The sequence below is a fragment of the Vombatus ursinus genome, unplaced genomic scaffold (assembly GCF_900497805.2).
Source record: "Vombatus ursinus unplaced genomic scaffold, bare-nosed wombat genome assembly UNPS02015202.1, whole genome shotgun sequence".
NCBI lineage: Eukaryota > Metazoa > Chordata > Mammalia > Diprotodontia > Vombatidae > Vombatus > Vombatus ursinus.
The window spans coordinates 431,646-456,372 of record NW_020954980.1 but is presented as its reverse complement, the minus strand read 5'-3'; the positions used below and the strand labels follow the sequence as shown (position 1 = coordinate 456,372).

The following is a 24,727-nucleotide window of genomic DNA, read 5'->3' as shown; positions in this document are numbered from 1 at the left end:
ACTGAGAATTTACAGGGCAAATAAGAATGTTAATAAAAATGAAAAATATAGCTCCCATCTCTAGGTAGGTATAAGTAATATTCCTAAGGGTTTACTCTTCATTGAGAGTGAAAGAGAAGTAAAACACAACTGTGTAAACAGTAAAACCAGATGGCCCCATTCACTGCTGCAAAAACTACTTGTTGTCTACAGCTTTGAATAAATAGTTGCCTCAACCCAGCTACCTTACTTAGATCAAAGGGACTTCTTTAACAAATGTAAAAGTATTTGTCAGCTCCTCTTCTTTGGCCCTAAAACAAGGAATGCTTTCTTATTCAGATAACAAACCCCACCAGTTGCAAGATGATTACTCCCCCAGAGTCCTCTCCTTTTTCCCTGGGCAGATTTCCCCTTTCTCTACCCCTAATATTGAGATGAGACGCTTTACTTAGGAATCCTAACTTGCCCTAGGATGCTGCTAATTGGCTGTGAATTCTAAGTGAGCCTGGAGAGGCAAACAAACCAATCTGTGCCAGAGAAATGTGAAGCTATTATCAACTAATAAATCTGTTTCTTTTCATTTAGGCTACTCAGGTTAGTTGACCACCAATCAGTAGATCCAGCTGGTGGATGAGATTCTCCCTGGAATCTCCAGGAACTCAGGTTGAGAAATTCCTTAATGGAACCTTTACTTTTTTAAAGCTGTTTCAGAAGATGGATTTAATCCATCTGAACATAAATTACAAAGTGAAGAAACAGTGCAAGAGACATGAACTCTATGAGAGATACAACTTATCTGCATGCTGTATTTCATTCACAAAATACAGCTAAATAAATCATAAGCTATGAAGTCAGGGTTAACAGTGTTAGTGAATGTTAATTAAGGAAACAGCTGAGACACCTCACAAAGGCTGGACTATGTGTAACCTGAAAGAAAAAAGAACCATATCCAAAAACAAAGTCACCATTTTCCAAAATGCTAATTTGAGAAAGAGCTAAAATAAATGAAAACTAAGGGAGAAGGATGATATTAGATTGGCAAGCTCAATAAAAGTCAAATGATTCACAAAAGACACAAAAGAATCTATGTGACTAAATCAGATATTCAGTTGCAGTTTTTCTTTTGATTATAATGAGGACATTGTTCAAATGACTATTTCAAAGCATATTTCGTGAGTGACTGCTAACTCTGCAACATCACTGATGAAAGCTTTCAGTTGTTTTTAACCAACTTACTAAGTATATTTTAAGGGAAAAAGGTAAATTTGTAAGAAAAATTGAAATTTTTTTTGCATATCAAATACCTGAATCGAAACAAAAGTAAATCAGGAACTGTTAATACATTCAACAATGACGTTAGTAACCATTATGATAAAATTCTTGTACCTTTGCTAAAATTGCTAATACACATGCAATTCCCAACTCTCCACCTCCAACCACAGTAACTTTGGTGACACTTTTGTTTTCTTGATTTTTTGAATTTATATCCGAGATACCTAAAAAAAGAGATGAATTTGTCAGCAAAATTCTAAAATGATACTTCAGAAAATCTTTGACTTTTTAAAATTTCTTTTTTTCATTCTGAACAAACATTAAATAAAATGTGAATTTCCAAATACATAGTAGAAAAGAAAATGAGTATTACTGTACATGAAACTACAAATTTCTATTATGTAAAGCTTGCTTTTCTTATTAAATACAAAATAAATTCAACATGTAACTTTCAAAAGTTGTCCTTATCTGTGATTCTTTCTGGTCTTCTTTCTGCTGTCTTCTGTGCATTTAAAAAAAATTCTTAATGACTTTTTTCTTTCTTTTTTTTCCTTTCCTTTTTCTTTTTTTTTTTTTTTTTTGGCTACCCTACCCCAAAAGGGGTCTTTCTACTATCCAGGCTCTAAAATGAACAACAATAATAATAAAAGAAAAACAAAGACCTAGTAGTAGCAAATACGTTCAGTCAAACAAAACAAATTCCAAATATTTTGGACATGGCCAAAATGGGGGAAAAAAAATATACAAACCTTGAGTGATCTTTGAAATATAGGCCAGCAATTCTACCTGCTGAGCCTCATCAGCAGAAGATAAGGAATACAGAGGAAGCTCCTCCTGAAACTTGATAATCATTTCTCTGATTAACCCAGTGATGACTGATTTAGGCTAGGAAACAAACAAAAAGAGAACAGTTACCATCTCTAAGACCTAAAAGTTCCCAAATTATTATAAAAATGTATTATCAAGGTCAGTAATGGCCTATCACAGGGAAGCACAAAATAGAAATTTAAAATCAACATGAATTTATATTCAAATGAGCAAGAGCCTCAAATTTCTTAGAGAACCATGTCAAAGTAAGAAATACCATGTTAACAGTTATACTAGGGACTGTAAGGAAAAAAAAAAGGAAGCACTGAGATTAGTCATTAGACATATTACAGAAAGCAAGTCAAATTAGAGCAATAGGCTTAAAAAAAAAGTGAAAAAAAAAAGACAGTGAAGAATAAGTAAGAAATATATTGTTCCAGTTCTAAGAGGACATGACTAACTATTAATACAAATGTCAGTTTGGGGGAATCAACATTTTCCTTCTCCTATCATTAATAAATGTTATTTGATAAATATAATAGCCAAAAACAAAGGTGTGGGTTTTAATCCAGATGAAACTATTTATTATAGATATTGTGGAAAATGCTTTATTATACTGGTAGGAAAACTTATTAATCTTTTTACTGTTTAAACCTAACTTTATGGGACAAGAAATTGTTTGAACCTAAAACTTTACCCTGACCTCAGTAACTCTTCAGGAATACCAGAGATGGCTACAAGGAATTCTGGGTTCCCTCAGGTCCTGGATCCACCCAAAATACCCAACTCTTGTTGGGTCCTTCCAAGCCTGTATTTTGGCTTCACTAAAATTTTATTGAATGTTTATGTTTACTGATATCCATATCAATCTACCTTGCTTTCAAGTTGCCCTCTCAGCACAGCTGCTTAACTGTGTACTGTGTGGGTGCCTTTATCTAAATCCTATATAATGTAAACTTTCTAGAGCCTGGAAGGGAGGGAGCCACACCTTTTTTCCAGCTCACTCTTCTCTACCAAATGACCTAATAAAATTCTGTCCAAAACTATTTCAGATTTTGGGGTTTGTTCTTGTGAACAACAATATAACCTGAGGTCCATGGCAAACCAGAATTTTTCTGTACAAAAATTCAGCTTTTAAATTCTACTCTCCTACCTAACTAGTGAGCTCAGAGAAGTTCTTGGCTCTTCAGATACTTAAAGTCAGGATGGGAAGTAATTTGTGAAACTGTTCTGTAATTCAATGACAATGTGAACAATTTTTTTAAACTTTAAAATGTCAACTTACAAATGCCAATATGGGGATCTTTCCCACCTAAAACTAGTACATTACTATTTATAAATTCTGAAACTTTGCCCAAATATTTCTCACCACTTTGGTTAGCTGAAGAACAACATATTAAGAAATAAATCATGAAAAAAACCCTCCATCTTGCAAATTCATGTCACAAAAATTTAATCTAATTATCCTTACTGACTCTGATAATTTTTTTCTCAGCAGAATCTATATCAAGTTTAATATTATTTACCCTTCTTTCTTTAAAATGTCATAACAGCACCTCCTCACTCATTCTCTCTTAGTTTCAAAGCATTCTTTTAAAAGAAGGTAAGTTCTTCAACCATTATAGCTGGAGGAAAATGTAGAACAGAAATATTAAGGAAAAACAAAAATTTTTAAAACAAAAACTAAGTGGATCTTACATGACTCCAGTTCTGTAGATAGGGCAGATATATTCTGCCCTGGGCATCCACATGTTTTCCCAATGAGATTCCCATGTTTGGAGTTGGCTTCAAGAAGCATATGGGGGGCGCAAAAGGGTGAGAATCCAAAATCCACAAACGAATTGGTATATTATATGTATTACCTATTTAAGACAAAACAAAATCTACGGCAAATTCATCTTTAAAAGATAACAAAATACAAATTGTAGCTGATATACCGCAGGTAGGCCAAGCTTTGTAAAACAAATTCATTCCTGTCAAGTAAGCCACAAAGTGGATTTCTACAAATTCAAACCGAGGGGTATGAAAGATCTGAGATAAGGACTATCAGGTGGTTTTGGGAAAGGGGTTGGTTGGAAAAGGCAGCACCTGAGCTACATCCTGAAGGAAACGATTTGAAAGGGCAGAGATGTGGGAGAAGTTATTCCACATGTGTAAAGTGGAATTTATATCTTAGGAGAGGTTATATTAGATTTAGAAAATGAAATTTATAATTTACTTCTATTACAAAATTGTAGATGAGTTTCTATAATGAAAATATCCCCTAAAGGACTGAAGTAAACGCTACTAGAAAGAAAGAAATTTAGATGGAGGCTGGCCTTATAGCATTTGGACATACCAGGGGGGTTAGCCTTAGAGAATTTTGGAGTTAGCCCTCTATGATCATACAGATCAGTCTAAATCCCACATTTTAGAAAGAGGACAGCGAGATCTAGTAAAGCTAAATGACTCACCCAGTGTCATTGCAAGTCAGTAACTAAAGGGCTAGAACTAGATTACAGGTCACCTGATTCAGTCTAGGATTCTTCCCACTCCTTCCACTCAGTTACTCTATGTCCTCACCTGCAGTTCATTTTCCTTTGCAAGAGACTTTTATAACTGAGTAAACTTCTTCTCTTCTATCACTTTACCCCTCCTCATTCTAACACAAAGACTATAAAAATGTATCCAATACAAGGGAATCTCTTAATTCAATCCCTGAGATCTTAGAACTTTTTCCCTTTTTCCGTTTTTCCTTTTCATTTAGGTATTCATAAAATACACATACATATGTTTATATATGATAGTATATGAGCCCGAGTCTGAAGTACATTAGTATATGAGCTTGAGCCTGAAGTCAAGAAAAACTTAGTTCAAATCTGGCCTCAAATACTTACTGTCTGTGTGACCCTGGGTAAGTCATTTCACTTCTGTTTGCCTCAGTTTCTTCATCTGCAAAAAAGGGATAATAACAGTACCTACCTCAAAGGGTTGTTGTGAGGATCAAACAAGGTAATATTTGTAAGGTGCTGAGAACAGTGCCTGGCACATAGGAGGTAACATATAAATGTGAGCTATTATTCTTATATGTAAATATATATATTTGGTGGTGGTCCTTCATGCTTAATGAAGACCAAAATGACATCACTATCTTGGGGTCAAGGTGCAGTGTGTCCCACAGTGGCTGATCAGACCAATGAGAGCTCAGAAGGCTTTACCACAGGTCAGGCACAAATAGTTCATATGAACATTTAGAGTGGAGATATCTCTAAATTTGTGCATCTAACGCTCCTTTGGAGCTACTATAATTCTGCTTTGCCCATAGAGCGCAGTGCCTTCTTTGATGTGGGCATGCCGTGCTGGGAGGCTGATTCCAAAGCTCTTCAGAGAGACCTTGAGAGTGTCCTTGTACTGCTTCTTCTGACCTCTATGTGAGTGCTTGCCTTGTGTGAGTTTGGCATTTAAACAACAAGGCCAGCCCATTGGAGTTGCACTCTACATAGTAACAGTTTGAATGCTTGGCAGTTCAGCTTGAGAAAGGACCTCAGTGTCTAGTACCTTATCCTTTTTTTTTTTTTGGTGAGGCAATCAGGGTTAAGTGACTTCCCCAGGGTCACATAGCAAGTGAGTTTCAAAAGTCTGAGGCCAGATTTGAACTCAGGTCCTCCTGACTCCAAGGCCAGAGCCCTACGCACTGCGCCACCTAGCTGCCCCTGATACCTTGTGCTGCCAGGTGATCTTGAGAATCTTCCTAGGACAATTCAAATGGAAGCAATTCAGTTTCCTGGCATGGCACTGATATACTGTCCAGGTTTCACAGGCATACAACAATGAGGTCATCACAATAGCTCTGTAGACCTTCAGTTTGGTAGGCAGTCTAATACCTCCTTCTCTTTCACACTTTCCTTTGGAGCCTCCCAAACACTGAGCTAGCTCCTGCAACGTGTGCATCAACCTTATCATCTATGTGTACATCCCTGAAAAGTATACTGCCAAGCTAAGTGAACTTATCCACAACATTCAAAATTTCTCCATTTGCTGTAACTGATTGTTCCACATATGGATGGTGAGGTGCTGTCTGGTGAAGAACCTCTGTTTTGTTGGTGTTGTCAGGCCAAAATTGGCACAAGCGGTAAAAGAATTGGTCCATATTTTGTTGAATCTCAGCCTCAGAGGCTGCATTGAGTGTACAATCATCAGTGAACAAAAAGTCACACACCAAACTCTCCCTTCCCTCCACTTTAACCTTGGCTTGTGGAGTTTTCAACTTAAATAATTTACTATCAGTGTGGTAGGTGACTTTCTGTTTTTGTCCTTGTTGAAGGCCTCTGAAAACATCACTGAAAACATCATGCTAAAAAGCATGGGAGAAAGCACACAGCCCTACTTCACTCCATTGGTGACTGGGAAAGCACAAGAGTGTCATCCACTATCCAGAACCTGTGCAAGTATGTCATCGTGAAACAAGCATACAATACTGAGGAATTTCTCCCAGCAAACAAATTTCATGATCTTCCAAAAGCCCTCATGACTGACAGCATCAAAAGCCTTAGTGTAACTTACTAGCTGTGTGACCCTGGGCAGGTCACTTAACCCCATTGCCTAACAACGACAACAACAAAAAAGCCTTATGTATTATGTATACAACATATTAATGTTGTGTACAGGCCTCTGTTCTGCTCCTAGCATTTCTCCTGGAGTTGTGGGGCAGCAAACACCATAGCAACCATTCACTGGCCCTTTCTGAAGCCACACTGGCTCTCAGGTAGATGACCATCTTCCAGGTGAAGGATCAGCCCATTAAGGAGGACTCTGGCAAGAATCTTGCCAGCAGTGACTAAGAGAGAGACCCTTCTGTGATTGTCACAAACAATCTATTTCCTTTTCCTTTACAGAGACGGACAATGGAGAAATCCTTGAACTCCTGAGTGATAATCTTTTCTTGCCACATAACCTGGAAAGTTTCAGTCAGCTTTTGTATGAGCAGCGGACCTACCTTGTAAATCTCAGAAGAAATAGAATCAGCAACAGGCACTTTGCCACATGAGAGGAACCTAATGGCATTCAAAACCTTTTCTTCAGTTGGAAGTTCAGCTAGAGAGGGATTGATTTCAACCTGAGGTATATAGTCAATGGCTTCATTTGTGGTGGGAAAGAACTGAAAATTGAGAGGATGACCATCAATTGGGAAATGGTTAAATAAGTTGTGATATATGATTGTGATGGAGTACTACAGTGCTGTAAGAAATGATGAGCAGGTTGATTTTAGAAAAACATGGAAAGGCTTGCATGAAATAATGAGAGTGAAATGAACAGAACCAAGATAATGTTGTATACAGTAATAGCAATATTGTCCAAAGACTGTGAATGACTAAGCTGTTCTAAGTAATATGAATATTCAAGTCAACTACGAAGGACTTGTGAAGGAAAATGCTATCTACCTCCAGAGAAAGAAATGATATATAGAAGTATGTATTGTACGGTTCTACATGGATATCTATGTATCAAATGTTGGACTTCTCTGATGCAGGGTTGGGAGGGAGAGAGGAAGACAACTCAGAACTCAAAAAAAAAAATTAAAACAAACAAAAAAAAAACAAAACTACTTCACAGACTCCATGACTTTGACACTCTCCTTATCTCTATGAAATCACTGTCATCACTAATAATGTTAAGCCCTTGCTGGCCATCTTTCACACACACCTTCCACTCTATTCACAACCACGGGGAAGGAGAGGGAAGGAAAAGTATCTCTTACATGTTCAGGGGAATGAGTGGCACCTAAGTAAAAAGTGGATGATTGCTGCTGCAAAACTAGAGAAAATGACTCTATTCCCTTAAGTGGGTAAAGTCCAGGCTCACACATAAATGAAGGAGAAAAGAAGAACTCACTCAAAATCTTTTGGGCTTCTCTGAAGCATTAGACACACAAACACATTCTAATTTCTATGGATTCAACAGCACCTTGAAAATATATGTCAATTAAATGGTCAAAGGATATGAACCGCAGTTTTCAGATGAAGAAATTAAAGCTATCTAGTTATATGAAAAAATACTCTAAATTACTATTCTTTATTAATTTATTTTGATTTATCAACAGTCACTTCCATAAGCTTTAGAGTTTTAAAATTTTATCCCCTTCCCTTCCCAAGACGGCGCACAATCTGATATAGGCTATGCATATACATTCCTATTAAACATATTTTCACATTAGTGATGTTGTAAAGAAGAATCTAAATTACTGTTGATTAGAGAAATGCAAATCAAAACAACTCTGAGGTCCTACATCACACCTATCAGATTGGCTAACATGACAAAATAGGAAAATAGTAAATGCTGGAGAAGATGTAGGAAAATTGGAACACTAATGCATTGCTGGTAGAGTTGTGAACTGATCCAGCCATTCTGGAAAGCAATTTGGAACCATGCCCAAAGGGCTATAAAACTGTGCGTGCCCTTTGACCCAGCAATACCATTTCTAGGGTTTTATCCCAAAGAGATCATAAAAATGGGAAAAAATGTACAAATGTACAAAAACGTACATGTACAAAAATATTTATAGCAACTCTTTTTGTGGTGGCCAAGAACTGGAAATTGACGGGATGCCCACCAATTGGGGAATGGCTGAACAAGCTGTAGTATATGAATGTAATGGAATACTATTGTGCTATAAGAAATGATGAGCAAGAAGACTTCAGAAACACCTGGAAACACTTGTATGAACTGATGCTGACTGAAGTGAGCAGAACCAGGAGAACATTGTACACAGTAACAGCCATAATGTGTGATGATCAACTTTGATAGACTTAGTTCTTCTCAGCAATGCAAGAATCTAAGACAGCTCCAAAAGATTCACAATGGAAAACGCTATTCACATCCAGAAAAAGAACTGTGGAGTCTGAATCAAAGCATACTATTTGCTCTCTCTTTTTTCATTTCGTTTTGTTTCTTCTTTCTCATGGGTCCTCCCATTGGTTCTAATTCTTCTTTACAACATGACTAATGTTTAATATGAATGTATACGTAGAGCCTATATCATATTGCATGCCATCTTGGGGAGAAGGAGGTGGAGAAAATTTAAAACTCAAAAGCTTGTGGAAGTGAATATTGAAAACTAAAAAAAATTAATTAATTTTAAAAAAGAAAGAAAATGTATGTCATTTAATATTAGCACCAGGGCAAAGAAGCTGACCTTACTACAATGACAGGGCTGTTGGTTTCAGAACACCCCCATTTACTAAGCTATACAGAACAGAGCAAGAGAACTAAATGGTTTAGACTTAGATCTCATAGTATTTTCCAGACCATGAAAAGGCTTGAGTTTGAGCCCATGCTCCACTATTTACTGACTCTGTGACCTTGGGCAAGTCATATCTCTGAGCCTAAATTTCTCATCTGACTACTTAACAAGGTTTCCATGATGACTGAATTAGAGAACAGAATTGCAAGCGCTTTGTAAACCTGAAAGTACTATGCCTATCTATGTAGGTTAGTACAACAATATGAATACTTCGATACTTAAAGAACATCCCATTTTGGGGATTTTTACTCTTACCCTGATAGTTCACAGGAATAGTGCCAGTAAAATTCAATAGATCTTTCTGAGAATTGTCTTTGAAAACTGAAAAAAAGAAAACATAAAATTAAAAGCAGAAAACCCACAATAAAATAAGTACAAATTATCTGAAAATTATGGTCTAGGAGTCAATAAACATGTGGACAAGGGAACTAGTAGATATCATTCACCGAAACCAAAACTGTCCAAACTGCAGGTGGTAAATTAGTCAAATGTGTGAGAATTTCATACTGTCAGTCAAATTCTAGCATATTACAGAGGCAGAACTAGAACAGGTTCATATTATCACAAGCATTCATCCTAATTAGTGTTGCTGCCAAAAATCAGCCTTGGTCTCTCCAAGGGCCTCATACCATAAACAAATAATTCACTCCACAATTGTGTGGCAAATACCTGACAGTCACATATTACTCAAACTGATGACCCTCAAAACCAATCTTATAGTCTGTCAGTGATTAAGTCTTTTAAAATGATCCTCTATGCCATGGTAACTCTGGTTTCTTTTTTGCTTTTTCAAAGAGCTTTTGGGGTTGAAGTTTATTATTTGGAAAGCTTAAGTCTACTGGTTCTTCCTGGTTTACATATTTGTCTTTTGCTTATGGCCAATACGCATTAAAGCCTTCTTATAACAATTCTATCTCAGACTCCTCATCATGAAACTGTCTTAAATGAAATATTTTGGTTATTTTAATAACTAAACCATTTGCCTGGGGTCAGTTATAGGCTCATTTCAATGAATTCTGCTCTAGAGAGAATAAGACTTTTGCAAGGTTCCAGTTAGCTCAGTATCGTATTAGTTATTAAGAAGTAGGCGATGCCCGGTCATTTCCCACCCTTAATCCTAACTAGGTTCCATTATCCCTTGGCCACAAAGTCCAGGTCCCAGGAGTTCTGTTCACCCCAGCTTACTGGCCACTCCTAGGTTCCTCCCACAGTTTTTCTGTATATAAGATCCACCTTGTCTCCATTAAGATGCTCAGATTCTTAAAATCTAGCCAATAGCTTATTAATGTTCAGACTCCTTAAGAGTCTGCCCAATATGATGGATGTTCTAATAAACCTTGTTTTCGGCCGGAAAAAATAAAAAAAAAGCAGGCGATGGTATACTTCATGGAACTATTCTGCTGTAGCTATCCTACTTTTCTTATATGTATATAAATTCCTTTTTTACATGTAAATAAAGTATTTTAATATCTTCCCTGTTGTTTAACTTTGTAAGTATTATATAATACCCTGAGAAATACATAGACTCTATAGAACTATATATAAAACTACAGAAACCAGTAAGACAAACACATGCAAAATTATAAATTTTTTTAGGTGACACTGTGAATGATTTGAACAATGAAAAGAATCTAATTCTGATCAGGAAATAATAACCCTATATAAATTGTTGGGGTTACTTAGGTCTTAATCAGAGGGAAGCCTTAATAATCAGTATGAGATGACAGAGAGATACCTGGAATGAATGATAAGAGGAAGTTTAGATGACTCATATTACTGTAATCCCACTATAAACATAAATAAAAATGCTTAACTTGAATACATGGATAGGTAAATATGTGAATGAATATATGCTGCTGTTTATAAATGTTATTTCAGGGACAAAAAGAGAATTTTAAGGAGCAAATAATAAGTGGGAAATTTTGCAGTAAACGTTTTAACTAAGCAGGATGATGTTCTGCAAGTGTAAAGAAATTTTAAGATTTATTATCATTTAAGTCAAGAAGCATTTATTAATCATTTGCTATATGGTGTCAAAGGAGAGAAGGGGCATATTTAAGAGACGTTGTGAAAGCAGAATAGATAGGACCTGACAACAAATTAGATATGGAGGCCAGAGAGAGTCGTAAATGGAGGATCAGAGGTTATGAGCCAGGGTGACTGAGGAGATGTCAGTGCATTATTATTGCTGTGTCAAAACAGAAATTAAAGTCTGGACCATGATTAATATTAACCTTAATCTTTTTAAAATCTTTGTGAGAAGATGAATTAAGATTAAAGTGAAGCAATAAACCATCACTCTGAAAATAAGATTTATTCCAAGAAATTCTTATGTGGAATAAACAGCAACCCTGGTTCCAGGAGTTCCACCCACTTTAATTAGTGCCACAAGCACAAAAGCAGGCACTCCATTTGAAAAGTAGGCAGTATTTCTGACAGTATCTTAATGCAGGACTCTGAATTAGCTATCTTTCTGGTATCCCCACAAACAAAGAAGTATTCAGATAAATTTATATAATTCAATTCGACACTTATTAAATACTCAGTATGTGCAAGGAACTATGCTAAGCATTGGCGATACAAGAAGAAAAATCTTCATTCCTGCCCTTAAGAAGCTTACACTCTAATGAGGGAACAGGATATGCAAGATGAAAGGTAAGATTACTCAAAGCAAAGGAATCTAGTCAAAGTGCTCTAAGAAACATAACAAGAGAGCAACTACTTTCAGGGGAACTGGAGAGGATTTCATTAACAGGTGACATCTAAGCTGGGCCTTGAAAGTTTCAACAGGAGGCCACGATATGGCAAGAATGCATACATTCCAAGCAAATGGCACAGTACATTACTGAAATGCCATACTGTAGGGTCAAGACCATAGGAAGGAAATGAAACCAAAATGGCAGTGAAAGACTAGGTAAACAGGGAGGGAAGGAGAGACAATAAGAGAGAGAGCAAACAGAACAGGCTTAGGAGAGTTAGGCAATAGGAAAGATGGAAAGACAGGAGATTGGGATCGGAACGTGTATTCACAAACCTGTTCTTAAATGATCCAAAATGTGATACAAATTCACTAAAAAGTTAGTAGCAAGCAAGAATAACAACATGAACTGTGTTGACTTAGAAACCATAGAGTATATGTTCCTTGGAAACCATGAAACCACGGAACACAAAAAGTTAAATTGAAAATCAGATGGTAAAAGAGAGAAAAAGAGAAATTATATTAAGTTCAAAAGTCTAAAAGCAACACGCAGAAAAGCACACACACACAAAAAAGGGGATATGAATCTTACCATAAGTGTCCATGGAGAATCTGAAATTTGGATAGGACATATTTACTTTCGTTAATTCTTCCACTGTTAGATCCCTGAATTTGTACTGAAAAGAAAGAAAAATTACAGCCCCAAATTAGAAGGAAATAATAACCAAGACTGTTGCTCTCAACCAAAATTTACTAAGCATGCAGAGGCCAGATACTTGGCTAGTTAGGTGCTCCACAGCTGCCAATAGGGTGTATATATAGCAGGGGTGGGTTTGGTATTGGGAAAAAATGAATTCAGATTAGGTGATGTTTAATCTTATGATATCTATGTATTGTGTAGCTTCTGAGGTAATTTTTAAGAGGCAGTTACCACTCTCTATCGCATATTTTTCTTTCTTTATTCTATCTTCTTCCTTCTTTCCTTTTATTCCACTTTCTTTTTCCTCAACCGCTGAGGCTCATTTTTCTCATCTGTTAAAATGGTGATATCCCTGACTTACCTACCTTGTAAGGTGGCCACAAAGCTCAAATGAGATGACAAATATGAAAGGATGAGCTGTCAAATTTTATGTAGGTCTAAAAGACTAATACTACAGAGTAGGAAAGACCAACACTGATACAACAATAAGTAGAATCACAAACTTAAATGAAATGTGCATATAACTAAAAGTGTAAAGATTTTTTTTTTCATCCAGAATACAACAGTACTTCCTCGATGAAATTCATGGCCACTCAAAACAGATTAATCTAACAATCTACACAGAAAAACAAAATGGATGAAAATGACTATTGACTGGGATTTAACAAGCAGCTGCATGAGCAAAACACAATGTTGTATTTATTTTGGATAGGCACTACAGAATTGCTAGTGAGCTACTTCAACATCTGAACAGGAGGAAGAGAATAGGTTGAAATACTTTTGAAAACTGCAGTAATTTTAATAATCACCAAATACTGTCTGGCAGAAAATATTTTTTCCCATACCAATGTTCTTTTGGCAACATTGTTATGGCTACAAGTCATTAAACACTATAATCTCCAAAAACTTGAAACTGTGGGTGACAAAAGGAAGCAATAGAGAGATTGATGTTAGTTTTAAGTGGGCTGTAAAATATTACCAGTGATGACTTGTTATAAAAAGTGGCCTAAAAGATATCATGCAAGAAAGGTGTGATGGCAAAAACAGTTCGGCCAGTCACATACTTAGAGTAAAGGGTAACAGACATACAGAATAAGTGTTATACCAGTATCAAAAAAACCTAGGGGAGAGTTTCTAAAATATTGGATGCTACCTAAAGGGTTTATGAGAAGATACAGCCAGGAATTGTATAAGATAGACGGTTTGCTGCAGCAAATAACCAAAGTAGTGAAATCATAAACCTATAAAAGCAAGGATTGGCTGAATGTTATTAGCTGGTATAAGGTATACCTAGGCCAGTTATGGAGGAGTTCTTAGAGGGATGGATTTAAACACTGGAAACATAAAAACATTACCAAGTGCATAGAGAGAGTGGACAACGTTTGTTTTTCTGCCATAGCCAAGAGACCAGGTTTCCTTTTTAGAAGAGAAGGTAAAAAGGCTCTAGGAATGCCGGTTGCCCAGATTATCCAGGAAAGGGTCCCTAAAAAACAGAAGGGCTTCACTGTGAAAATAAAGAATCAAATGGATGTGAAAACAAAGACATAGGGCCTCTTGGGCGAATCAGGAAGCTGGAGGGTAAAAGAATGTGATGACAAGGAAGAAGCACCAATAAACACTTGGAGCAAAGCATTACGCATAAAGACAGGGGAGCTGAACTTTCTGAGGAGAAAGGAGTTGCTTATCTTCCAGTAAAGGACGATTTGGATCCACAAGAAGGTGTGATAAGAGACAGAAGAAGAGGTAAGTAGTAGTGGTATATGACTGCTTGCAAAAGAGCACTAATGAAGTTATTTGTTGACCTGATAACAATAGAGAGGTATGCTGTCTTCCTGAATCATAAATTCAGGACATGACAAAGAATCTCCCAAAACTTGTCAAACTAGATGACAACTACACAAACACAAGTTAAATTGCCAGAGCAATCTTGAAAGCACTGCTAAAGATTATAAAGCTTTGGCCAAGAAATGAAAGGCCAAAGGAGGATAGTGCTTCTATCTCTGCTGCTGATCAAAAATTGGAGCAACAGGAAAAAGGCAGATTTAGGAAGTGAACAGCTGGTTAAGGAGATAGTATCTAAAAATAGGACTTGAATTTCTGGACTAAAGCTATACAGGAATGATATATTCTAGTCAGAGAGATAGAATGTGCCTTAAAAAAGACCTAGATCGGGCAGGTAGGTGGTGCAGTAGATAGAGCACCAGCCCTGGAGTCAGCTGCAGGAGGACCCGAGTTCAAATCCAGCCTCAGACAATTGACACTTACTAGCTGTGTGACCCTGGGCAAGTCACTTAACCCTGATTGCCTTGCCCCCCCCCCAAAAAAAAACCCAGCCTTGGATTACTCCTACCATCTGCTCCTTTTCTTTTATTCATATGCTGTTAAATAGATCTGGGGGGATATCACAAACTATGCTGCTTGGTTCCACTACAAGTCTATACTACATAATCTTAACTGGTGGTGGTGTTTGTTGTTTAGTCATTTTTCAGGACTATCTGACTCTTCGTGACCCCATTTTGGGGTTATCTTGGCAAAAATACCGGAATGGTTTGCCATTTTCTTCTCCAGATCATTTCACAGATGAGGAACTGAGGCAAACAGGGTTAAGTGACTTGCCCAGGGTCACACAGCTAGGAAGTGACTGATACTGGATTTGAATTCATGACAATGAGTCTTCTTCCTGATTCCAAACCCAGTGTTCTATACACTGTCCTTGACCATACAGTAATCAATTAACTGGACTATACAGTAATCAATTTTTTTACATCTTCATAATTGATTCACTGTCTCACATCAGCTATTTCAAGCCTTTTCTTTTATACTTCCTCAAAAGCCTACCATTTTTTTCAATTAACAAGAATTATTTTCTTTGCTTCCCACCTCCTACTTGTCTGACTGCTCTTTCTTAGTCTTCTTTGCTGGGTCTTCATCCAGGTCTCATCTGCTAACTGGGAATGTCCTTCAAGGCTCTATTCTGCAATAAAATAATAACTAATCCTCCTCTACACTATTTCACTTGATCTCATTAGCTCCCATTGATTCAACTATCATTTCTATGTAGATAATTCTCAGATCTATTGATCCAGCCCTAACCTGTCTCCTGAACTCCAGTCTTTTATCTCCAATTGACTTTGGAGATCTAAAACAGGATATCCCATAGGCATATTAAACTCTACATGTCTAAAACTACACTCCTCATCTTTTACCACAAGCCCTTAATGTGGCCTAAGATTGATTTATTTGGCTTCTGTGTTACACTGTTCACTCACTAAATATTGTAATCCTCTAAAACCCTGAGATATTTTTATATTCGTACTGATGAAGTTGATTTTTTTGAACCATACTAGGTTTTCACCCTAACATTTATTTTTATTATTCTAGATTGTTGAAAATTCTTTGGTTCCTTATTCTCTCATCTAACTTGTTAACTATTCCTTCTAGATTATCCCTCTGGAAGGCCCAACCCCTTCTGCAAGTTCCTGCTGGGGCGTCCATTTTGTTGAAGGGTTCAAAGTCGGCCTTCATTCCCCTTCAGGCCTGATGCCCAACTTCGGGATTTTAAAACCGAGCCCCCTGCCCAGATCTCTTAATCTGCACCCTCCCTGCAGTTTTTTCAGCTCCCTTTGGTGTGTTATTTTCCTCCACCAGACTGTAAGCTCCTAGAGGGCAGGGACTGGCTTTCTAATTGCTGGTATTTCTATCTGCAGAGCTCAATACAGTGCCTGCTACATACTAAGGACTTAATAAATTCTTGTTTCTTCCCTTCCTTACCTCTTCCTAATTTTCCTATTACTGTTGAGGCCATTATCTTCTCAGTCACCCATGCTCACAACCCAGGTGTCCTCTTCAATTCTTTGCTATCACCTCCATATCCAATCTGTTGCCACTTCTATTAAATTTACCTTCATGTGAATATTGAAAACTAAACATAAATTAATTTTAAAAATAAACTTACCTTCATAACATCTCATATGTATGTATATATATATATATATATGCTCCCTTTTCTTCTCTGACACTGCCACCACCCTGGAGCAGGTTCCAATCACCTGGGGACCAGACTAGTGCAACAGATTTCTGGTAGCTGATCTTTCCCAACTGCAGGTTATTAACTTCCACTCAGCTGTCACACCCCTCATCCCCATCGTCTTTGACTTTTAAAGCCCTCCATCAGCTGGCCCTTTCCAGTCTACACCTGACACCTGCCCACAGCCTCCTCCTCAAAGGAGACACTCCATCTGGGCATTTTCATTCTCAGGCCTCCAGTACCCCCTCAACGCCAGGGCCTTCCCGAGGCCGATTCTCTCCAATTCATTCTGAAGAATGCCCCGTTTGCAGACAGGCGTTTGCATGTTGCTCCCCCGTCAGACAACGAGCTCCTGGAGGGCAGGTACCGAGTCTGGGGGGTTTGGGGTGGGGGACACAGGACTCCACCTGCTACTTGGTCCGTTTACTCAATGATTACCGAGCGGCACTTTGTAGGTGCTTAAACGCTTGATGACTAGCTGGCACGTAGTATGCCCTTAACACATGCTTGTTGGGTCACTGACTGCTCATTTGGGCCAAAGGTGGGAAGCGACAGCGAAGTAAAAGGGCACTGATTAAACACGAAAGACCACATTTAAAAGGCTGGCTTTTGGATGGCCCGCGCTCCTCGGCCGAGGACTTCCACGGGCCTCCCCGGCTCCAAGCCCCGCGTCTCCCCCGAAGCAGACTCAGGGACGGGGGTGGGCGGCCCCTCGCCCCGGTCTCCGCCCCCGCCCTGGCGTCTCCGCCCCCTCCTCCGGCTCCGGCCCCAGTCTCGCCCCCAGCCGTCGTCGCTGCACGCCCTCCGCACCGCGCCCGACTCCGGGACGCCTCGGCTCCGCACCTTGCTCAGCTGCCGCCGCAGACTCTCGCTGTCGAACTCCATCTCGGGGCAGGTTTCCTCCTCTTCAATGAATGCCTCCAGCTACCAGGCGTCTTCCGGATCCGCCCTACGACGGCGGCCGAAGAGGGTCTAACTCCGCTGCTCCGCGGCCGCGGCCCCGCCCCCGACGAAAGCCTAAAGCGCCAGCTGGTCCTCCTAGCGGAGCACGTGGCCCTGGCCGAAGCGCGGCTGGGTCCCGCATAGAACAGCTCCATCAGCTGGGTTGGCTTTAATATATTGTTCAGTCGTTTTTTCAGTTGTGTCCAAGTCTTACGGATCCCATTTGGGATTTTCTTGGCAGAGGTATTGTAGTGGTTTTCCATTTCCTTCGCTAGCTCATTTTACAGATGAGGAAACTGAGGCAATCAGGGTTAAGTGACTTACCGAGGGTCACACAGCTAATGTCTGAGGTCGGATTTGAACCTCGGAAGATGTCACCCGGATTCAAGGGCAGGGTGCTGTATCCACTGTGCTGTATCCACCTAGCTGCCCAGTTTACCTCCCAATGGAATGTAAGCTACGTATGTATCCCCTATTTAGGAGAGCCCAAGTGTTAATGGAACTACAAATATACCCTACAGAAGACTATAAGCCTATCATATCTTTAGATTAGAGATTGGAAACTGTCCTGGGGAGAAATGATGGTCCAGGAGAATACGTATACAACCTTGCACATATAGTTGTTGGGCACTTCATAGATTGTGGGTTATTTTTTTTTTAAATTGACAATACAGAGAATGATTTTTTTTTCATCGACAGTAATGGAAAACTTAAAGGATACCATAACTCCCAGATAGATATCACTTGTTTAGAAAGGAAGACCTGAGGGGAAATCCCAGGAGGAAAGTCCCTGAATCCAAAGAGTAGCTAGCATCAGGGGCTAATTCAATGTTTTTGTCTTTTACTCCCTGGCTTGACGATTTAACCGTCATCCCAGTGCATTTGATGTAATCTGTTTGTCATGTAGGCAGGCCCCAGCCATGCTTCCTCAATTGACTTCCCAGTGCACATTCCCTTAATGCAGCATATGCCCTCTACACACCCCTATTCCTTTCATGACTAGAACCATAATAAAATCAACATAGCTACTTCTAAGAAAAAGGATGTGTTTGTCTGTTTCCCTCTAGCTTCACTCACCATCCCAGCAATTTTCCAAACCAAAATATCACTTCCTGGTAACCATCTCTTAGATAGATAGATAGATAGATAGACAGATATAACTTATATCTATTAGAATGCAATTGTAATATCCTACTTGAGGGTAGGGACTGTTTGCTTTTGTACCTGCATCCATAGTGGTTGGCACATTGCATATGGTTAATAAATGTTTTGGTGGTTTTTTTTTTTTATTCATCCACTAATTCATTCATTTATCAATAAGTGAAATAATGCCAGATTGACAACTGGAGATATGGGGCTAGAAGTCAAGGTGGAGATACAATTTGGGAAGTCATCTTAATAGGAGACTTAAAGCCTGGTAATTAAGGACAAACTCCCACTGAGTGAGATTATGGATAGAAAAGAGAAAATCAAAGATAGGGAGCTTGTATTAGGAGGGGTAGCAGGAGGAAGAAAGCAAAGGAACCAGAAAAGGGAGTATCAGATTAAAAAGAACAAGAGGATACAGTGTCATAGAAGTCAGTAAGATATAAATTCCTTGAAGATGAGGACTGTTTAATTATTTCTTTGTATTATCAGAATTTAACGTTGTACCTTGCACGATGTAGAAGATTTTAATAAAGGATTGTTGAATGAAGTAATGAATGAAAGAATGTCAAGGGGCTGGAGGATTTTGAGAAAGGGGTTGACAAATGAGAAATGCTATAGAAATGAAGGAAGATGAGAACTGGGAATTGGACCTTGAGGTCCTGGTTGACTTTTGAGAGAATTTCTAGGCATGTGGTAGAAATGGAAATCAAAAGGAATAAGGAGTGAATGAAAAGGAAATAAAGTCAGAAGATCCTAAACCACTCCTTTGAAAATTTTGTGCGTGAAAGGAAATATTAGGTTCTGACACAAAGCAAAAATAATCCAAAGCTACCTTTCTGTCCCTCCCTTCCCCCCCAAAATGGGGAGACTTAAATGTGTTTGAGAGGAAAGAGTCAGGTGGAAAACAGATTAAAGGTTCCTTTGAGAGGGTAAAGAGAAAGGTTGAGGGAGAGGCCAGTCCAGAATGAAACAGGGCATAGGTGAAGAAATTAACTTAAAGGTCATAGTGTCATTGCTTTGGAGCTAGAAGGAACCTTAGAGGCTAGCTAGGTGGTGCAGTGGATAGAGTGATGGGCCTGGAGTCAGGAAGACCTAAGTTCAAATCCAGCCTCAGACAGTAGCTGTGTGACCCTGGACCCATCACTTAACTAACCTCTGTCTGCCTCAGTTCCCTCAACTGAAGACGGGGCAAATAATGGCACGCACTTGATAGGGTTGTCGTGAGGGTCAAATGAGATATTTGTAAAGAATTTAGCACAGGGCCTGGCACACAGCAGGGTCACAACAGAAATCTGAGATAAAGATAAACTGAGGCAACAAAGTTCCGAGCATGATCAATTTATTAGCAAAGTTAGCAATTACCCATAAATGGGATCCCAGCTCCTCAGCAGCCAAGGACACGCATTGAGGGCTAACAGAACATCTTTATAGTCATTAATGTGGAACATAGCTTGTTTACATAATCGTGGGCAACATAAGTGTTGCTTCTTTTTGATTGATCAGAATGGGGAAATTGAGGTTTGACAAGAGAAGTTAAACAAAGATGTTGAGGTTGGAACATTTGGGGATACAGAAGATGTGGATGGAACAAAGAATTCTGTGACTGGAACATTGCAGTTTGCCCAGAGTTTGTTCTGCCCACCCGCTCCCTGTCTCAGCCCTGTGGCAAGCACATTTGGGGAATAGGGAACTCTGTGGTTTATGCCCCACCCCCGAGTTTACCAGAAAGCACATTTTTACAGGAAACAGCACAAAATAAAGAATAGTAATTGATCTGGTTCACAAGTTGGGGTCCAATTATAATTACAGTTTCCTAGTCGAGGCTATAGAAAGGCTTCCTCCTCTTCCCTTTTCCCCTCCCTTACTTATTTAGTCCAACTCAACCTGGTCCAGAGATTTGTTCAAGTGGTAATGCTGATTAGAACTCATTACTCCAAAGCTCACTATATCACCTAACCCCACAGTGGGTATAGGTGGATTTGTCCAAGGTCACACAGTTAAGTGGCACAACTGATTCAAACTGAGGACCCCACAACTCCAGCACACCCGTTCACCCCACAGAGGGTAGAAGGTGGGATGGGGAGCTCCTTCTTTAATAGCATTGGATGGGTGGGCTGCTCCATCCCCAGCTAGGCTGTTTCTCGGGGTGGGGGGTGGGGATGAGGTCATGGAGCCCAGGCCATGTGACCAGTGACATCATAATGCCCTCAGGCCTGGCCCTTGCACAAGTGAGCCAGAGGGGCCTTTAGAGCCCGGAAGGGACTGGAACTGACATGTGAAATCTCTAACAACTGAGAATTTGATGAGGACAGTTCATAAATGAAGTCTTGGTGAATAATCTCTATCTGCACCCCAGTGTTTGGAGTGCAGAAGCTCCAACAAATAACTCCTCTATCATGATTGTGGTTGGCTGGATATTTTTTGTTGGACTTGCATGTTACCTGGGGGCATTTCCTAAAGCAATAGTAAGTAGCTATTGGACTAGCCCCTGCAGGTGCTGGGGGTGGTGGGGCAGGGAGAAGGGGGGGGCCTTGCCTACCTTGTGAAGGGACAAAACCCACCTTTCCTGAATCTGTAGCCCTTATCTACCCTTCCAAAGCAGACCATTGGTCCCCAGGCAACCTTTTTTTTTTTTTTTTTTTTTTGGAGAGGGGAGTCAATGAATGCCCTACTTCCTAAACTGACCTCTGGGGCAACTTTAATGGTGGAAACTTTAGGCCCAGAGTTGAGAGAGGAGGGTGGGCCAGCCCCATCATGAAGAGCTGGTGGGGGAAGAGTTTAGGGCAGGCGGGGTCTTTCTGTCCCATTCCCTCCTCCTTCCCCAGTCATTACCCATAGAAGGCAGTCCCCTCTGCCTCTGGGTAGAGCAGATCCTGTCTCTTGGTTTCCCTTTGGTCCAGCATCCAACACTAAAATGGATAGAGAGAAAGCCTGTCCAGCCTATTCGTGAGCGCAAAGGTCGACTAAGGAGTGTGCTTTTGGATGAAGACAAGGATAAGTGAGTATTGACTCAGGCCTCTCACATTCTCCTCACCCCCAACTCATCCTATTATGCTTCCCTTCCCTCTACATGGCTACACAAAGACATTGTCTGGAGAAGCTCATTTCCTGATGGGGAACCCCACCTCCCCTATCCCACAAGGAATTCCACAGTGATTATGGTTTTCTGGATGGTTCTCATTACAGGAATGGTGTGGAAATGGTATAAGTATCCCCCAGAAGCGGTAAGTACAGTGATTTTTCTGATCTGATGAAGTAGAGAAAGAAAAACACATTATGACATATCAGTTTGGTGGGGAAACCATGGACAAAGCATTCCCTATACCTTTAGACCCTATGCTATCTACCTCCCATTGGCCCAAAGTTGTCCCAGGGTTTCTTCCCATCCCACCCTGATGTCTTTCACAATTGCTACTCCAGGCTGGTTCCCAGTGGTACAGAAAGTGGTGGGTTTCTGGGTTTTAACAATTCACCAGATTACATAGCTCACTCTTCTCCTCAATCAGGATGGCATCCTTCAAAGAGCAGTAGATGATTTTGACCTTCTTGCCCAAAGATCTTGTCATCCCCCTATACTTTAATTATACAAAGAGTGATGGGAAGGTAGAGTAACCTCTAAGAAATCAGATATGCATGGGGGCAGGAGAATGAACTATGGGCATCAGGCACCTGCCTGGTTGTCACTTTATCCTCATTTTACAGCTAGAGAACAGTTCTCCACCCTGCCCCTTCCACCCTGGGCTGTTACTTTGCATGATGAGATTGGAACTCCTAAAATGTGTATTCTCAGAAATGCCAGATTTTTATTCCCCTTTTGGCCGAGCCTCATAGAAGTAGGTAGAATTACTTCTCATAGGCCTCCAATTTATCTTAGTTTCTTCCACTGGATATTTTGAGGGTGACTGTTTTTGGCCCATTTAAATCACTCATACAAAAATCTTAGATATCTAATTTCATACAGATGGTAAAAAATGTTGGCAGGTGAATGGGTTGGGGGTACTTTGGCTATGTCCTGAACATGTACATAGTTTCTTTAATGGAGCTGATCTGTGGGAAAGCAGACCCTTCTCCAGCCATGCTAGGATAACTTAGCCAGAGGTCATTTGCCCAGGAACTAGCCCATCCTGAGTCCCAACACCAGTCTTCTGTCCTGACCCTTTGTCATTAGTCTGGTATCCCTGAGTAGGATGATGAAGTCACAGTCTTTGTGCCACATGTTAGATGTCACAATTGGTGGCCCAGTTATGCTCCTAGTGATGCCCAAGGGACCACTTCAGTTCAGGTGAGACCACAGGCCTGCCTGGTCAGGGATTAAAATTACCATGCCAAGCTTCCCACCCTTCCCTCTGTGATGAAGACTTCTCAGCTCCAGCGATCCGGGGAATCACACATCTGACCTTCCACAAACCACTCATCGTTACTGCACCACCCTTACACTGCAAGGAATTCCACAATGATTGTGGTTTTCTGGATGGTTCTTATTGCAGGAACGATATGGAAGGGATATAAGTATCCCCCAGGAGGGGTAAGTGCACATTTTATGTTATTCTTTGTCCCCCTATTCTGAAATATTAGTGGCTCCCAAAGTAAAGGGTTAAAATTTATCCCGATAAAGGAGAAAATCCCTTGCTAAGAGAATGACCCAAATGTGAACCTTGACCCAGAACTGAGGAGCACACTTCCTGAATTGTACTTTTGTCCTTGACCAGAGAGTATCTCTAAGTGTTGCTGTGGCCCTTTCTGTATAAGGCTAAAGACATTATAATTTGCCTTAGGGTCTGTGTCCAAACTCAAGCCCACCACCTCACCACCCAATTTCATACTCCCTTGTAAACCTGGTTGGGATTGACCTCACCCTGAAAGCCCACACCTTCCAACCCTTTTCTAAGGAATTTTGTTGTCCCTTCCTTCTTGGAGCTGGAGTGGAACTAGTGGGTTGGGGAAGGGAGATATAGATATGATGCCCTTTCCCTTTGGAGAGAACCAAACCTAAAGGGGGGCTTCCCTTCAGCCCAGCTTCAACACAGTACCCCCAAACCAGTTCTGACCTCACAACTTCCTGTTTCCAGACCCAGCTGGAACTAGGTAAAGAAGATCCTGGTGAACCAATGCAACTATGAAACTAAACCTGGCCCGCTGTACAGTTCCTGTTGTTGGTTTCGCATAAAGCAATTGCAAGTGATTTTGTCATATTTTATGTAAAAGTTACCGAACTTTTTAAGACGAATGAGGACTTGGTATTCTGTTAGCCTGCAACTGCTGGTGGTGGTGGTGTGGTGGTGTGGTGGTGTGGTGGTGGGGGTAAGGGTGGTGGATGGGGGATGTTGGTGGCTGGCAAAGTCCCTACACTGATTCTCTTTCCTCAGGGAACAAAATGGCGTTAGTTCTTCTAGGTTTTACAACCCTCTGTTCGTCCCCAGAAGCATTTGGTAGAGGGTGCTATGGGACAGGAATTGTGATCTGGTATTCTTCTAGCTTATCATCCCTCCTTTAAGATTAGATGACTACTCAAATAAATGTCTCTAGGTGTTGAACGATGGTAATTTCTGCCAAAACTTTTGTGAATGTGGCATGTGCTTCCCAGAAGAAAGTATTTGAGGTGCCATTTAAAACCCATGGCAAACACTTTTTCTTCTGGGGTTGGGGATGTTTATTTAGCAATCCTAGATATATGCAGAGGTTGAGGCACAATCAAAGTGTGAAGGAAAATGGAATGAATTCAGGACTTTTTCTTTTCTTTTTTTTTTTTTGGTAGACTTTTTTCTTCTTTTTATTTTGGAAGCAATGGGAGTTAAGTGATTTGCCCAGGGTCACACAGCTAGTAAGTGTCTGAGGCTGGATTTGAACTCAGGTCCTCCTGACTCCAAGGCCAGC

At 39.9% G+C, this 24,727-nt stretch overlaps 1 protein-coding gene across 3 annotated transcripts in view; it reads right to left on the bottom strand.

The window, feature by feature from the left end:
• Window positions 1-17,723, bottom strand: part of UEVLD (UEV and lactate/malate dehyrogenase domains) — a 60,601-nt gene extending 42,878 nt beyond the window's left edge. Inside the window, exons 1-7 of one of the 3 annotated variants that reach the window (XM_027846802.1) lie at window positions 17,606-17,694; window positions 14,091-14,218; window positions 12,628-12,712; window positions 9,593-9,658; window positions 3,757-3,920; window positions 2,001-2,136; window positions 1,366-1,475 (exon numbers count right to left, since the gene is read on the bottom strand). In XM_027846802.1, coding sequence (XP_027702603.1) covers window positions 1,366-1,475; window positions 2,001-2,136; window positions 3,757-3,920; window positions 9,593-9,658; window positions 12,628-12,712; window positions 14,091-14,132 — 603 coding nt within the window. In that variant the 5' untranslated portion in view covers window positions 14,133-14,218; window positions 17,606-17,694. Of the gene's footprint in view, window positions 1-1,365; window positions 1,476-2,000; window positions 2,137-3,756; window positions 3,921-9,592; window positions 9,659-12,627; window positions 12,713-14,090; window positions 14,219-17,605 lie in introns of all 3 variants that reach the window. The other 2 variants (XM_027846803.1, XM_027846801.1) reach the window with 2 other exon arrangements.
• Window positions 17,724-24,727: the final 7,004 nt, after the last annotated feature.